We start from the raw sequence: 16,900 nt of genomic DNA on the forward strand, positions 1-16,900 counted from the left end.
GCCATTCACACAGAATAAACTGTTGACAAAGATGCGACGCGGACAGTGGAACAGGAAAAAATGCAAAAATATGGGACTGAACTTCTGTTATCTTTTAAAGTGCCCTTTCATGCATGAGACGCTGCAAAAGACGCGAGCGCAACAGTCAAATGCGTCCATGTTTACATTGAAAAACAATGGAAAAGCAGCGCAATCGAATGAAAAACCTGCAAAGAACTACTGCTGTATGTCTGATATTTCATGTTTGCATCATGATGACAGGCTGAAAGCTGCTGTAGTTTTTACAGAACATTTATAGTTAATAATAGTCTACTGGTGTTATAAGTTCAGTCAATTTGAATTAAGTAATTTTTATTAACATGCCTTAGAAAAAAACATTACTGGTGTGCATCTTGAGACAAAACAAAGGTTTCTTTCAATTAAAACAGCTCAGATTTACACTTTAGTCTGGGACTAGTCTTAAGCCTTGTCTGTGAAACCGGGGGAACATATGTATAAGACAAGTTTTACATCTCTTTACATCATGTTGACAATTTTGTGTGGTACACTTGGAATAGAATTTTCTTTAACTATAGAGGCTTAAAAAAGAAAAAGTTACTTGAATCATGTTGTAGTTACATTTTCAAGTTGACCAGTTAAAAGTCGTAAAAATCGAGAATCGGTCAAACGTAAATTAGATTACATTTTTTTGCCATATCGCCCAGCCCCAACTTCAGCATACCTTTTAAAAGCACGTGTTACAGAAATGATATTTACATTTAGTCATTTAGCAGACACTTTTATCCAAAGCGACTTACAAAGGAGGACAATGGAAGCAATCAAAATCAACAAAAGACCAAGTGCAAGTGCTATGACAAGTCTCAGTTAGATTAACGCAATACACCTAGCAAGGGTTGATTTTTATTTTTATTATATACAGTAATAAATAAAAAGAAAACATAGAATAGAGCGAGCTAGTGGTAGAGGCCTTTTTTGCTTTTGTTAATTGTATAATAAATAAAAAGAATAGAATTAGAATAGAGAGTGCTAGAGTTAGAGGGTTTCTTGAAGATGGCTGAGGACTCGGCTGTTCGGATTGAGTCGGGCAGGTCATTCCACCAGGAGGGAACAGTTCATTTAAAAGTCTGTGAAAGTGATTTTGTGCCTCTTTGGGATGAACAATAATGCGACGTTCACTTCTAGAGGCACATAAGTCTGAAGTAATGAATTTAGGTAAAGTGGTGCAGACCCTGTGGTTTTGTAGGCAAACATTAATGCCTTTTATGTGAGCAGCTATTGGTAGCCAGGGCAAACTGATAAACATGTTGTGATTGGACGCCTGCTTTAGTCAGTCTGAGGCTGGAGCAGACGGCTGATACAGGAGGAGATGCGTGTAACGTGCCACTCACCACAATCATCTCAGACGGCTCTAAAGTGATGCATTCACAGCCTCGTCTTCCTCCACGCTGCGTCCCGAAACTGAAGTGACAGAGAAACAGAGAGTGGAAATCAGAGCGTGAACCTCTCTGGATGAATCACAGAAACTGACATGTTAAACACATTCATTCACTCCAGAGAGAAACGCATGGTTGTCAGTATAACAGTTGTTCAATGACAGTAGTCAGACTTTAGACTATAAGCCCTGCAGCTCATTCTGACCAAGAACCATCCGCTTAGACTGGAGCAGACCAACTGTACCATATCGCAAAAAATATTTTTCTCTGGCCAAAATATATTTGAAATATATGCTAATTATTATCGTTTTGGAAAATGGGGGTGGTATTCCCCGTTTAGGTGACTCTCATGGGGGGATTTTATCATTTTGAGGGGGGAGTTGGGGTATTTTTTAGACATTTTTAAACTGCAATCATCTAAAAATGTTTCGTCATGCAGTGTATTTATGTTTTACAATTTATCATGTTGTTGATTCATTTTTATATTATGAGAACTTTGATTTTAAACTCTGAATATATTTTAACTACAAAAGACAAGTAAACAGTCAGTAATAAAATAAGAACAAATAAATGACAAGCAATGGCACAAATACATTCAATCAAATTAACTGTGCTTTACATTTTTTCAGGTAAGTATAACAGTAATATTCAGGTACAGAAATACAACAGAAACTGAATAATCTATTCAACTTTAAAATAACACTGGTTAGTCTTCAATGTATAAATAAACATTAATAGCAGACAGCAGTGTTTACGTGAATACTCATCATTTTGTATGTATTTGGCCGTTTATGTGCAATAAGGCTCAACACATAACTGAATTCTTGTGTTTCAGGTGCAGCTCTGTGTGTGCGCGCTTTGGGTGTGAGCTCACAGAAAGGAGTCTCACAGAGAGCATGCCAGTACTGAATTGAGTTCTCTGGCATCATCATGCACAGACTAAAAAGCAGGTGCAAATTATACATTCCATCATCTGTCCCGAGTGTCTTTCACAATGAAATATTTGCGGGAGTTTCCTGTGCTACAAGCACAGAAACTGCGGGAACGAGCAGAATTATGTGCAATACCCGCAATCCTGCACTGAAATTCAAGCCCTGATGTTGTAAGCAGTGAAGCTCATTAGTAAATACGTTGGCAGGAATGGACTCTCAGTTTGTGCTCTCAGATCACAGAGCAGAAGCGTCATTACTGTGTGAGTGGAGCTAGAGGGGGTCAGAGGTCAGGTCTGCTTTGACATCTCTTCACACTCCAGTGAGACTGAACCCTGCTGTCAGACGAAGGGAAGAGCTGTCAGGAGCGTCCCGGCTCTCACTGAGAGATCATTCACTCCCCTCTGTGGATGAGCACAAGTACTGCAGCTTCAGTGCCAGCGTCGACTCATGCAAACTCTCCTGAACCTTCGTATCCTACATTACCGCTGTTTACTAGCTCAGCCTTCACTAGTACTGGTGTTCATTGTGATGCAAGTATGTGTGTGTGTTTGAGCTCCAGACATGTATGAGGAGACTGTGCTGCTACTATACTAGGGCCGTATGAAGTCAGTCACACTTTATTTTAAGGTCCTGTTCTCACTATCAACAAACTATTAACTATGACATATGCCTCAATAAACTCCTAGTTTGCTGCTTATTAATTGTGAGTAAGATAGTTGTTGTTTAGGTATGGGGTGGTTTAAGGGATCTAAATATGCTCATGCAGAATAAGACATTAATATGTGCTTTATTAGTACTAATAAACAGCCAATATGCTAGTAATATGCATGCTGCTAATAAACAACTAGTTAATGTGAGAATTTGTCCCTAATGTGCTACCAATTAAATTTTAGGAATCAAAAAGCTAATTAATTGAAAACATGAATTTTAACAAACATTTATTAAAAGTAAAAAAAAAAAATACATTTTAGGACCCTATGAATTATGTTCTGTTTTTCCCCCAATTCCATTTTATTGTTCCCAATTCTGTGTTTTTCTAGATTATGTTTAGTTACAAGTCTAATTAATTGAATTAGTACAACTTTAAGAACTTAAATAATGTATAACATTTTTTACAATAATATGGTCCTATAAAAAATTAATTCTGGATTTATGATTTAATATTAATTTATTATCAAAACTGTGGTAATCAAATATATAACAATAAAAATACAAATTAATATTAAAAAGTAGGTTCATTGTTTAAATTAGAACATTGACAAAAAATTTGTAATATTCTTAAAATAATGTTTTATATTTAATAATTATTACTTTGAGAAGTACATTTTACTGTACAAATCTACATTTACATTTAGTCATTTAGCAGATGCTTTTATCCAAAGCGACTTACAAATGAGGACAATAGAAGCAATCAAGACCAAAAAAAGAGCAACAACGTGCAAGTGCTTTAACAAGTCTCAAAGTCAAAGTAATGTACATATATTTCAGGAGGGATTCATCTCACACCAGACAGGAAGAAAACACCCACAGCACCTCAATAACTGTGGCGCAAATTTGAAAAATCATGTTCTGTTGGATCATCATTTCATATATAAAATAAGACATGAACACATCAACATGAGTGATATAAAGACATCTGAGAACTAGAGGTGTGTGATATGACGATTTTTGATCGTGGACGATAAAAATGTCTCCACGATCTGCTTTTGAAGAAATATCGTAGTATCGTGCTACAGCACACATTATATCACATACATTTCTGGCGCCGCCGTCTCTATATACTGTACAACACGACATACAGCAGTAGAGTTACTCAGACAGGACACTGCACTTATTCGCGATCGCAAAAGTACATTATTTGCACACAAGCCTTGCTGGTTAAATGTTTAATTCGTGCGCTGGTCTGATGTGCGCACACTAAAAAGCCTGTCTAACAGCACCGGATTACTCAACTAAGTTATCTTTTGCGCTAATACTGTCAAAACACACAAGGTTTACATACAGACTCAGTTGGTTATCTCTAAAATGAAAGTAAATAGTTAAGAGAGAAACGGATGGGTGCCTGTATATTAGATGTGTGCAGCTCTTAAAGGGACAGGACACTAAACGTGCTGTCGACTGTCATTAAAGGGATAGTTCACCCTAAAATTTAATTTCTGTCATTATTTACTCACTCACATGTTGTCCCAAACCTCTATTAATTTCTTGTGCTGAACCCAAAATAAGATATTTTGAAGAATGAGGGTAACCAAACAGTTGCTGGTCCACATTGAATTTGATAGGAAAGAAAAATCCAATGGAAGTCACTGAGGACCAGCAACTGTTTGGTTTTCCACCTTCTTCAAAATATAATTTATGTTCAGCAGAAGAAAGAAACTCATTCAGGTTTAAAACTACTTTTGAGTAAATGATGGTATAAAAATAAAACTATGACAGAATTGACAGACAGATGACAGAATATTTAGTTTTGGGGAACTATTCATTTAACGTTAACAAAACAACAAAACACAAAGAGAAAAATCACTCCCTATTCTTGACTGAAAATCTTTAATACAGTTGCTTTAGGAATCAGTCTATCTAGTGTTTTATTTTATATTTGTTCATTCAATTTCATTGAATGCTCTGCTAAATACACCTATTGTACCTGAAAATAAAGCACTGTTTGTTTTATTTGTATATAATGTGTATCTTTGTTCTTATCTTTTTAATAAGAAAGATAAAATAATGACAAAGATTTTTATCTTTGCCCACTTTGGCCTAAATGTCTGCCATGTCTTTTTTTTTTTTTTTGTTATCTTGAAAGGCTGTGTCTTTCTAGTTTGGCTGTAATGCTCAGACAACTTGTAAAAGCAAAATAATAAAACCAACATGACAAAAAATCGTGATAAAATTGTGAATCATAATATTTCTAAAACTACCCCTACTGAGAGCTGAACGTGCTCAACATCAGCAGAAGTGAGAGTCTGAGCTGAACTTTCTCTTCCTGACACTGATAATATTAAAACATGACAAAGCCGTGTGTCCATGACAGCACAGAGGTCTGACACTGAACCCACAAACCACCAACAGCCAGCGATTGCAGTTAAAACTACACGACACGTGAGCACAACACACACAGACTTGAGTTCAGAAGTCACAGAAAAACCACCGTCACTCACTGTGAGACGAGACAAACGACATGCTGACACAGACTGTGAGACGTACAGCTCACTCACACATCCACCGGTCCTTTAAGAATGGATCAGGTGCTGCTACAGGAGCCCAACGTCCTCAGATAAGAGTTGCCTATCCATGACGAGAGGACCCACGGCTTCAAACAGAGAGCGAAAGTAATGCAGTCAAACCGGCTCAAAACATCCAAAACATTCCACTCAAGATTCTTCTGTCTGGCAGAACAACATCTTATTCCTGAGAGATCGTGATTTTCATGCTCTGAAACTTGAATTCTGAAATCCTGAAAGGAAACGGCTCATCAATGAGCTTGTTCTGGTGTGGTCTCTGTGTGTGTGTACGGGGTCTGGTCACAGAAATGAGGGGTGAGGGCCGCTTCCTGTCTGGATGCGCTCATGACACACACAGCTGGAAAACTCTAGCGACATGAGTTCCGCATTCCTCATTGCCCCTGACCCCTACAGAGGTCAGCAAACACACAGCACACACACACTTCCCTTTATATTTCAGGACAAACACACCCACGATGAGCACAAACACTCCAGCCATGAGGCTTCATATGTGTGAAAAACAAATCAAACAAACACAAACCCCTTCTCAGACAACAGATAGCATCTTAATGAAATAAGTATATAGTCTATAAGTATATCGACTGTGTTCACTGCATATGCTGTGAGTTTAAAGTGCATTTGAGAACGCAGCTTGAGCCAGTTATACTTTTTCACATTCATATAATTTCCAATATTTTTGTGGACAGATGATTACAGCATTTTACTCTTTCATGCATTTTACACAGATTTGTAATGAGAAGCATTTATAAACCTACTAAAGGTCTTTCTGCAGCTGCCTGCTAAAATAAAAGCTTCTCTCAAGTGAAGAAATTAAGTAATTTCTTAAAATATTGTAATTTTATTCAAGTAAAATCATTTGTAGAGCAAAATAATTCGTTTACTTATCATTAGGGATGGGTACCGAGAACCGATATTTTTTTTGGAACGTATGTAATTGGGACAATACCGGACTACTGGTCAGCTTCAGGACAAACTATACTGTTATCGATACAGGCGTTGTTTTATCTCCATGTACTTCAATCTTAATGATGAATTAGAAGCTGCTGCTTGTCATTTTCCTTCACTGAATTATGTGGCCGTCGTTTGCTCGATGTGCATGTGATATTCGTGCGCGTGTGTCCGGTGTGTGTTTGGGTGCAATCAGTGGCGGCAAGAGTGATACGATACCTGATACCTGTTAGAAAAAATTAACTCTGCCTGTGACAGTTTGAGTTAAAGTTTTAAATCCCTGCCGCCAAGCTGTTCCTCTGTCGGTCACGGATTATGGAAAGTGAAACTTAAATCTATAGGGGTGGTTGGATTTATTCACGCACGTTAAAATATGTATTTAAAGCTTCTTTCTTTTCAGATTCTTATTTACAGCATTATCATAACAGGGTATATATTAATTGGGAGAAAACTGGTAGTTCTATGTGAAATCAGACATTTGAGCACCCCCATATAGCCAAAATGGCATGGTCATAACACCCCGTGAATATTCGACTGTGAGATTGGGAGTCGAATCAGGTTCCTCCTTTCGAAGCATCGGGGTCACCCCTAAATGAAACATTTACTAGCAAAACACATCATCTACCTCAAGCAATGCACCGTATTTACTATGTCTCTCGGCTCCAGCTCTAGCTGCAACTTCACATCAAATGTTGATTCAGCGGTAGAGTTACACTCACGAGACAATGCACTTATTCGCAATCACAAAAGTACATTATTTGCGTGTGCTTTAGTTTAAAGCCATGCCGGTTAAACATTTCATTCGCGTGTTGTTCTGACATCCGCTTATACAAAACACTTACACTTAAAGCGTGCGTACACTAAAAGGCCAGTCAAACTGCACATGATTACTTAGTATTAGCGCAATCAGACGATAACTAAGATTACTGTCAAAACACACAAGGTTTACATAAACACAGTTATGTCTAAAGTGAAAGTAAACATTTGAGAGAGAAACAGATGCCTGCAGCTCTTAAAGGGACAGAACTAAACATGCTGCCGATTTATTAAAGGGATAGTTCACCCAAAAATGTAAATTCTGTCATTATTTACTCACTGTCATGTTGTACCAAACCTGTATTCATTTTTACTCTTGTGCCGAATTCAAAAGAAGATATTTTGAAGAATGTGGGTAACCAAACAGTTGCTGGTCCCCACTGACTTTGATAGTAGGAAAAAAAATATGGAAGTCACTGAAGACCAACAACTGTTTGGTTCCCCACGTTCTTCAAAATATCTTCTTTTGAGTTCAGCACAAGAATAAAAATTAATACATTCTTCAAAAAACTAAAATTTTTGTTTAACAGAAGAAAGAAACTCATTCAGGTTTAAAACAACTTGATTTGTTCTTGAAATATAAAAACATGAAATATAAATAGTGTCTGAAATAAAACCTTGTTTTATTAAGCACTAGTTAAGACGGCTTTCTAAACCATCAGGAAGTCTCGTGCTGGAATAAAGAGAAACGAAAGGCATGTTGAGGAAGTGAAACTCCTGCTGTTTGAGCCTCATCATTGGCTGACACATATAACCATGCAGTCAGACACGTTTCATCTGTCAGCTCACACACGTGTGGAAGAGTGAAGTGAGGTACATACCAGCATCGCGCCAGATACATGTGCTCCTTGACCAGCACCGAGCCCGAGAGCAGGACGTACCAGCACGTGGAGATGCTGTCAGCACTGGAACACAAACACAGGTCACATGAGCCCAGTCACACATCAGGACGTCTGCTGCCGTGTGTGTTAGTATCATAGACTATGTTTACATGTGCATGAATAATGCAATTATTTCCAATAATCAGATTATTAATCACTAGGGCTGGGTAAAAAAATATTGATAACTCGTTATTAATTGAATCAAATCATCTTCATCCGGACCGAGGAAGAGTGCGCAGGTTGCACATTCGCCTTGAATTGTTCTTGCACTAATTAGTTTGTCCACAAAGTGGCAACACTGGCCCGGGCCAGCCAAAAGAAAAGCGAGAGACGCAATAACAACAATCTACCGAAGACCGCAACATCAATAGATGGCAGCGTTGACAAGCGAGGAAGGGAGGGAGTTATGAGATATATCCACAGTTCTAACGTTAGTTTAAACAAGTTTAAAGATGATCAATTACACCAACACTGGACGAAGATATTTATCAAAGCAGGAAGTATAGTTTGCAAATCTGCGTGTTTGGCTGCACTCATAAGCTTCAGACAAGCAATGGACAAAACCACACACAACGATGTAAAAATACGTGGTTTTGACGAGTTACCTCATAAACGCATAAGCAGTCTTAAATCAGTTATAAAATCCTAAATTACCGGAGAAAATTGGATGTGTGTCACATCTGCGTCATGTGCATCAGCTTTTATTAAAGAAACAGCGCTGCTTTTAAAGTGAAACCTGCTGCAGTCTGTAATTAATGTAAATCAAAGAACTAAAGAACAAGAGAAATCACTTGACTGCTCTGCTTGCTGATTAACTTTTGTTGCTTGAATAAAGAATAATCAATATAGCTTATGCATGCAATTTATAGTTTATGTGAAGATTGTTTTAAGTTCACTTATATAAAAGTTGTTATATATTTTAAAATGTTAAAAATAATATCATAACATTTCAATTATTCTGTAATAATTAATGGCTAAAATTAAAGGAAAAAATGGATTTAATAGAGACTACTTTACTTTAATAACAGGCTAGTAAAAAGATGCCATTAAACAAATATTTAAAATATACCATCTTTATGTTGTTTCTATATTAATTTGGAAGTTCAGTGAGAAAATATGACAACACAAATATATTAATATGCGTTTAGTCACATTTTTTTAATTAATTACAGAAAAAATGTGTGATTATTTTTTTTAATTGAATGGCAGACACCACTAATGTTAACCTTTTATAGATGTTACTGTTAGTTAATTTTACTGCTGAATATGCATTTAAATTTAATTTCCAATTTTATAGCCCCCCCCAGAAAAAGATCGGGACGGCAAACTGTGTGAGAGGAATTAACAGTCTATATCAGCAGCAATCAATAGTCTTTATTCGTCATTTAAAAGGAGAAACCGAAAAAAAGGATATACGTGATATACGCATGTAAACGAAACAAACAACTTGCTTACCATTTTAAATATCAGTTATGTTGATAGCTTTCATTATTTCACGTGTTGTTATGAAAATATTTGTGCTTTGGAATGCTCAGGTAAGAAAATTAACATTAGAACAGCCTTCAGTCTGATTTCTGTCGGTGCTGTCTTGATTTACTTGCCTTGTCTTGATCACTTTCGCTTTAATTCTCCCGCACTGGCTAGTTCACTAAACTGAGCATTCAATCAGAGTTCTCACTCTCACCGATGGCCCCAATGCCAGTTCAACATTCTGAATTGGGCAAACTGCCGTCATTGTGAGCCCAATGATAGCCAACATGCGGAAAACACCAAAAAACTAGCCCGACAGACGCTCGCTGATGGCCTGGCATTGACCGACCGTCAGCTTGGTGCCTGGCCTTTATAGTTTTTGTTAATATTTTGAATTGTTTTTTATATATATTTTCTGTTTTCACTTTAATTTTAGTTAAAATTTTTGTCTTTTTTTTTTTTTTTTAATATGTCAACTTTTTTTTGTTTGTATTACTTACCCAAGTGTAAGTCGCTTTGGATAAAAGCGTCTGCAAAATGACTTAATGTAAATGTACTTAGCTGGAGTTATTTTAGTACAGTACTTCAAAATAAAATTAAAAAATTATAAATGTTGCCTCGAAAACTAGTTGAATTTTAATTTTTTTTTTTTTTTTTTCAGTTCATTTTTATCTATTTCAAAGCAATGAAAACGGTTTTAATGGTTTCAGTTTTAGGTAAAAGTGATAAACCTGGATTCAACTGCTATCTATCAGTATGTGCTATCAAAACCACTAACATGCAGAGATGTACTTACTAGAAGAGAACATGGTTAGCCTCATAGCGCTCGTACCTGGCCGTCATGCACATGGACCTGTAACACAGAGAGAGGTTTGAGAGGAGGACTAAAGCTTTGATGATGACGATGTGTGTTTGATCTGCTCTAAACGGGCTCCCATCAAGAACAACTGAACTGACGTCCTGCAGTGAATAAACCTGCGATCAGTTCAAAGTGAATGTGCACTAAAGTTTTGGGTCATTAAGATTTTCTTTTCCAAAGAAATTAATACTTTTATTCATCAAGGATGCATTAAATTGATCAAAAGAGAGAGTAAAGACATTTCTGTTTCAAATAAATGCTGTTCATTTGAACTTTCTATTTATCAAATAATCATGAAAAATAAAATGCATCAAGGTTTCCACAATAATATAACTCTTTTCAGCTTTGATAATATCAGAAATGTTTGTTGAGCAGCAAATCAGTATATTAGAATGATCTCTGAAGGATCATGTGACACTGAAGACTGGAGTAATGATGCTGAAAATTCATCTTTGATCACAGGAATAAATTACATTTTAACATATTTTCACAGAAATCAGTTATTGGAAATTGTAATAATATTTCACAAAAACACCCCCTTTAAAAACTGATTTTGGTCTGTCCACAACATTCATTTTAAATGTCAAGCATGCAGGACTTTATCTAAATTGTGCATCTCATTCTGCACCAATTTTTAGCAAGTACCAAAAATAAAAGTAGCGGTATCGGCCTCGTTCTGGAAAAAGTGTTATCGGTGCATCCCTACTTATAAAGCACATATTAATGTCTTATTCTGTATAATCATATTTTAGATCTCTTAATCCGACCCATACCTAAACTAACTACTACCTAGTTAACTATCAGGGTTCATACACATTTTTACCAATAAATTTCCATGACTTTTGAGACCATGACCTAATGTTCCATTATTTTACAATAAGAATAAAAATCTGTTCAAATTATCATAGCATTAACTAAAATTAATGACTAATGCTATTGTTTGCTTTCTCTGTTTTAGTAATAAGTACAAGCAGCAACTGCGCCAGATGTTATTCCACACGGAGAACGCTGAATATTATCATTTAACTCTGTTAAACACAGGACCTGAATGTCGTTTTGGAAACTTTTCTCTTTCGCAACTGTTAAAGAGTTAAAACACTTAAGAAAAAAACGACAGTGCTTACTCGCCAGGATGGCTATTTTAACATAATTTTGTGTGTATTTTTGCCGCTTAAACGCAACAAGCTGTGCTTTAGAGCCTTGCATTTCAGCCCGAGCCCGACATGCCCCGACTTATTTACGGCTTCAGGACAATTTTCATGTCATAGCTCAGACACGGCCGGGCATTGGGCTTGTTTTAGGCTTCCTCCTTATTTTTATATTTGAGATATCCATCAAATATTACGGTGATGAAAAGGATTTGCCGCGCTGGTGGAAACAACACGAGACCGTGCCACCGCGACTGTCAAGAGCGGCTCGACTGTGTTTAGTGTCCTGCCAGCAGCAGCAAGTGCTGGAAGAGTTCTGTGTTAAAGCGCACGCAATAAAGCTTGCCACAAAACCCCAGCAAGTAATTACAACCCCAGCAAATAATAAAATATTCGCTGAGTTTCGGTTCATTTTTGTAAAGCGCTTCTGCTCAAGACCGAGATGGCAGAAAGCCCATCTTGTTTATTTTTAAAAAGCGTATGTTGATATTGTGAGTGCCCACAAATAAATGTCCTGCAAAGCTTCCACTCTCCGCACAAACAATACGCGCCTAATAGTACACATTTGTCTTGGTTAAATGTTTAAACTAACATTGTGATATGCTTTTTTAAGTATTTTATATATAGATTTTATTTTAGTCAAGTGGTTTGAGAAGGCTAAATTGATCAAACATTGGCTAACTCACTGGCTGTGTCCAAATTCAGGGTCTGCATCCTCCTTAGGATCCTTCCTACCCGGTTGAAGGAGGAGGGATCCTCCGACGTCCGCAAAACCCGGAAGTCGGTGTTTGTGAATTTGGACAGCCTACCCTTCTTTCAGTTCCCTCCCTTACCCGTTGCTCATATCCTGTCGCCTAGCAACCGTGACAGCGCCAAGCAAGAAGCGGGAAAATGGACAAACAAAGAGTTATTCTCCTCATTTTAATTCTTTTGGAAGAAATAAAGCAATTAAATAAATTAAATACTTTCTTTGCTCGTTGTCGGAGAGTTTTTTATATCAGACTACAAGACAGTCACATCCAGGTAAGCCATTATAGCCTATTTTTATTTGTTTTTAAGTATTCTACTAATTTCTCCTACAAATTCATTGAGCCGAAGCATAAACTTTAGCTTGTTTTGTCAGAGAAACTCCTCTCCCACTCCGCTACCGCTCGCTTCGTCCGCCATTACGCTCTGCCGAAAAGAATTATGGGATAGGTAGGACGGGAAAGGATCCACCACACCCATCCTTCCAATTCGGGGAAAAGGAGGACGTATTTGTGGGCCGCATTTGAAGGATCCTACGAATTTGGACAGCCTTCGTCGCGGCGCTGTGACGTAACATCCTTCAAATGAGTACTCCGAAGGATGCAGACCCTGAATTTGGACACAGCCACTGTCTGCCGCTGGCCGCTTGGTCGTTAGGCTACTTTAAAAACAAAAACTTGAATTTAACAAATAAAAAATCGTTCCAAACATTTTTTTTTTAATTAACTTAATAAAGAAACAAAAATAAATATAACCACTTTGCCATTAAAATGAAACTGAGCTATTTTAAAAGCAGCTGTGTAATGGGGAAGAGAGAAAGAGAAAAAAGACACGGGCTCCAGTCGGACTCGGGCTGGTAATTCTGATAATCATGCCGCACAAGGCCTGGACTAGGGCATATGTTTGAGGCCCGTGCAGGGTTCTACTGAGCTTGTTTGGTACCAAACTCAATTTGGTTCTTGCAAGTCGGCTTTATACCATAGACTTAAAAAAAAACAGCTTTATACGCGTGCCCTTTGGACGTGACTGAGCGCACAGGAAACCGCCTCTGGAGCGTGCGAGTACCGAATGGCTTAAAAAGACGTGCAAGTAAATAATAGGCTAAATTTTTGTGTCGATGCAACAATGACCCGATTAGGCAAGTGACAATTCTGTCAACTGTACCGAAACGCGAGCGAAAGTCTTGTATCGCAGCGTGCAGCAGCTCTTTAGTGGCGAGATGCGCAGATGAGAAGCCGCTATAAGAGACAGTCAAAGAGAGTACAGCTGAATCACTCACGCTGTTTTCAAATTACCGATTTCATCTGATGGATTCACTTACTCATCAAACCTATATGCAACAGGCTATTGAATAAATGTGTGAATATCCATCATATTAAAGTCGAATGCTGCGGGAATGAGTAAAACAATGTGATATAGCCTATGCGCAATCCCGTCCCGAACCTGATTAAACATAATTCTATTATACAGATCTGGGTATAATAGAGGTGGGTTGGGGTGGTGATGGCGCAGTGGATAAGACACATGCCTTTGGTGTGAGAGACCCGGGTTCGAATCCACTGTGAGAAATGTGTCCCTAAGCAAGACACTTAACCCCTAGTTGCTCCAGAGGCGTGCGACCTCTGACATATATAGCAATTGTAAGTCGCTTTGGATAAAAGCGTCAGCTAAATGAATGTAAATGTAATTATACAGAGATTTGTGAAATAGATTTCCACGACTTTTCCAAAACGTTCTGGGTTTATTTATTTTTCCAAAACTTTTCCAGGCTTGGAAATTGCTGCTTTAAAATTCCATGACTTTTCCAGGTTTTTCATGACCGTACGAACCCTGAACTATTAATAAACAGCAAATTAGGAGTTTATTGAAGTTGTTATTATTAATAATTAGGTAATAGTGAGAATTAGTCCCCCAACTAAAGAAATTGTGATCATATAGGCCTAATATTTTGATGTCCTAAGGTTGACAGATAATAATTTTCTGAAGGTTAAGCACCATTTGATGCATCTGTTTCTGATCAGATGAAGGCTGTGATGTTGAGGTGGGTCTCACCTGAGCTGATGTTCTCTGAGGTGACACAGCACATCCATGTGGAACAGATGAGAGTAGATGGTGTTCAGGTCCTAAACGAGACAAACACACATCAGTGAGCCACACCAGACACTCTCTTAGCTCAGATCAGCATCAGGATCATTTGTTCACACTGTGATTGGCTGATCAGCCATTATTTATTTTGAAAGTGCCTCTAACCCAAGTAACATGCTGAAGCAAAATGATGGTGGATTTTACATTGTAAATTAGCAGTGTGCAATACTAACATTCAATTCAAAACCGTTATGAATAATAATGATGAATATCAAAGCTAACTGTGACCAGTAAGCAGCATGAGATCATACACAGCATTGATACACTGAATAAGAGAAATACAGTATATCTATTACAAGCTCCAAAGACAAATCATTAGTATCGATGATACATTTATTATATTATATTTATACATTTTGAGGAATGCATGTTCATATTTAGTGTAGACCTACAGTACCATCACGCACACAACACCTCTGCACTTACTCCAGATTTCTCTCAACATGAGGACAGGAGAGCTGTCAGTCAATACATGGGGGGAAAAAAAGTAACTGGCATTACTTAGTAACTCAGATATTTTCTTGTAAATTAAAAGGTAATATGTTACTTTACTGGTTACTTGGGAAAAGTAATCTGATTACATAACTCGTTACTTGTAACACTGAGCAGGTTGTATTTGATTTATAAGTCTGCTTTTATCAATACTCGGGTTTCATCTCTGGATTCTAGTCAAATCTTTGAAAGGCTTCTCTGCAACTGTGACTCACACAGCGCTGAAAATACTGACAAAGACCAAATAAAACAGATCAAACAACACAGATAATAAGAGAAACGTGCAAACAGACGATGCTGTTTCCACCACCGCACCACACTTCAGCTCATGACTGGACAGAGCAGCCATTGTGCACTTCACTACAAAACATCCATTCAGAAACATGGGCAAGTAAACCAACATCTGAACTGAAAACAACATCTACACATGACTCCTAGTGTTTGAAACGCAACCTTGAAAACATGATCATTGCTTCAGATTAGAAGTGGAACGATACATCATTTTTACGGATTAATAGGCACCATTTTTTTGGTTATGTGGAAAATGCTGATAGTTTGTGATTTTCTTTTTAATTCCTCCATGGTGGCCAATGTGGTATAACAGCTCATTCCAGAGGTGAAATTAAATCAATCCCGGACTTTGGATGGAGTTTGTTGTGACACAGGACTGTAAAGGCAGGTTCGGTCCAATTAAATTAAACTCTGGTGTGACTGGCATGCACCAAACAAGCAGACTGCTACCCAGAGTCACCTGAGAAACATATGTTTACATGTACATACATTACAGTTGTCTGTAGCATCCGCATAATTTCTTTTATTGTAGATCTTTATATTGATGTGAATATTGAGTATTATCATGCTCATGCCCTTAAAGGAACACGCCACTATTTTTGAAAATAGGCTAATTTTCCAACTCCCCAAGAGTTAAACAGTTGAGTTTTACAGTTTTTGAATCCATTCATCTGATCTCCAGCATCTTAGCATAGATAATTTAATCTGATTAGACCGTTATCTCGTTCAAAAATGACCAAAGAGTTTCAATATTTTTGAACTTGACTCTTCTGTAGTTACATTGTGTACTAAAAAGTTGCGATTTTCTAGGGCGATATGGCTAGGAACTATACTCCCGTTCCGGCATATTAATTACGCAGCACCTGAAAATATGTTATGATATAGCTGGGGACTACTTTCAGGTGCTGCGTAATATCTTTGCTCCTGCTGCAGCCATGGTACGACAGCAAAGTTCCTTGATTATTACGCCAGAATGAGAGTATAGTTCCTAGCCATATCGGCCTAGAAAATCTCCACTTTTAATTTTCCGTCGGTCTTAGTACACGACGTAACTACAGAAGATGCTAACGGTCTAATCAGATGCTAAGATGCGCTAAAAGTGCTACCGCCAGACCTGGATATTGGCTAAAACTCAACCGTTTAACTCTTGGGGAGTTGGAAAATTAGCCTATTTTAAAAAATAGTGGTGTGTTCCTTTAATGTTTTCTTGCACGGTTTTCCATGAATGTTTCTTTTTCTACTGTCTGAGAAATGTAGCATTACATGCCGTCAGAATGAGAGTCCGAACAGCTGATAAAAGCATCACAATAATCCACACCACTCCAGTCCACCAGTTAACATTTTCTAAAATTAAAAGGTGTGTCACTGCAATAATCAAAGCAAGAGATGTCATGCTAAATTTTTCTTACATTTTGGATGGCCTGAGGGTGAGCACATGTTCAGCACATTTTCATATTTGAGTGAACTATTCCTTTAAATGCCTTTATAATCAAATG

The 16,900-nt window shown here is 37.6% G+C and overlaps 1 protein-coding gene across 4 annotated transcripts in view; it reads right to left on the bottom strand.

Annotated features, from left to right (window-relative positions):
- The window catches only part of LOC306856220 (rap guanine nucleotide exchange factor 6-like), a 94,797-nt gene that overhangs the window by 72,138 nt on the left and 5,759 nt on the right, over nucleotides 1-16,900 (bottom strand). For 3 of the 4 annotated variants that reach the window (XM_079395360.1, XM_079395359.1, XM_079395358.1), the window contains exons 2-5: nucleotides 14,529-14,599; nucleotides 10,519-10,575; nucleotides 8,193-8,276; nucleotides 1,389-1,458 (exon numbers count right to left, since the gene is read on the bottom strand). In XM_079395360.1, coding sequence (XP_079251486.1) covers nucleotides 1,389-1,458; nucleotides 8,193-8,276; nucleotides 10,519-10,575; nucleotides 14,529-14,599 — 282 coding nt within the window. Of the gene's footprint in view, nucleotides 1-1,388; nucleotides 1,459-5,580; nucleotides 5,677-8,192; nucleotides 8,277-10,518; nucleotides 10,576-14,528; nucleotides 14,600-16,900 lie in introns of those variants that run through there. The other variant, XM_079395361.1, reaches the window with a different exon arrangement.

The sequence above is a fragment of the Barbus barbus genome, assembly GCF_936440315.1.
Source record: "Barbus barbus genome assembly, chromosome: 36".
NCBI lineage: Eukaryota > Metazoa > Chordata > Actinopteri > Cypriniformes > Cyprinidae > Barbus > Barbus barbus.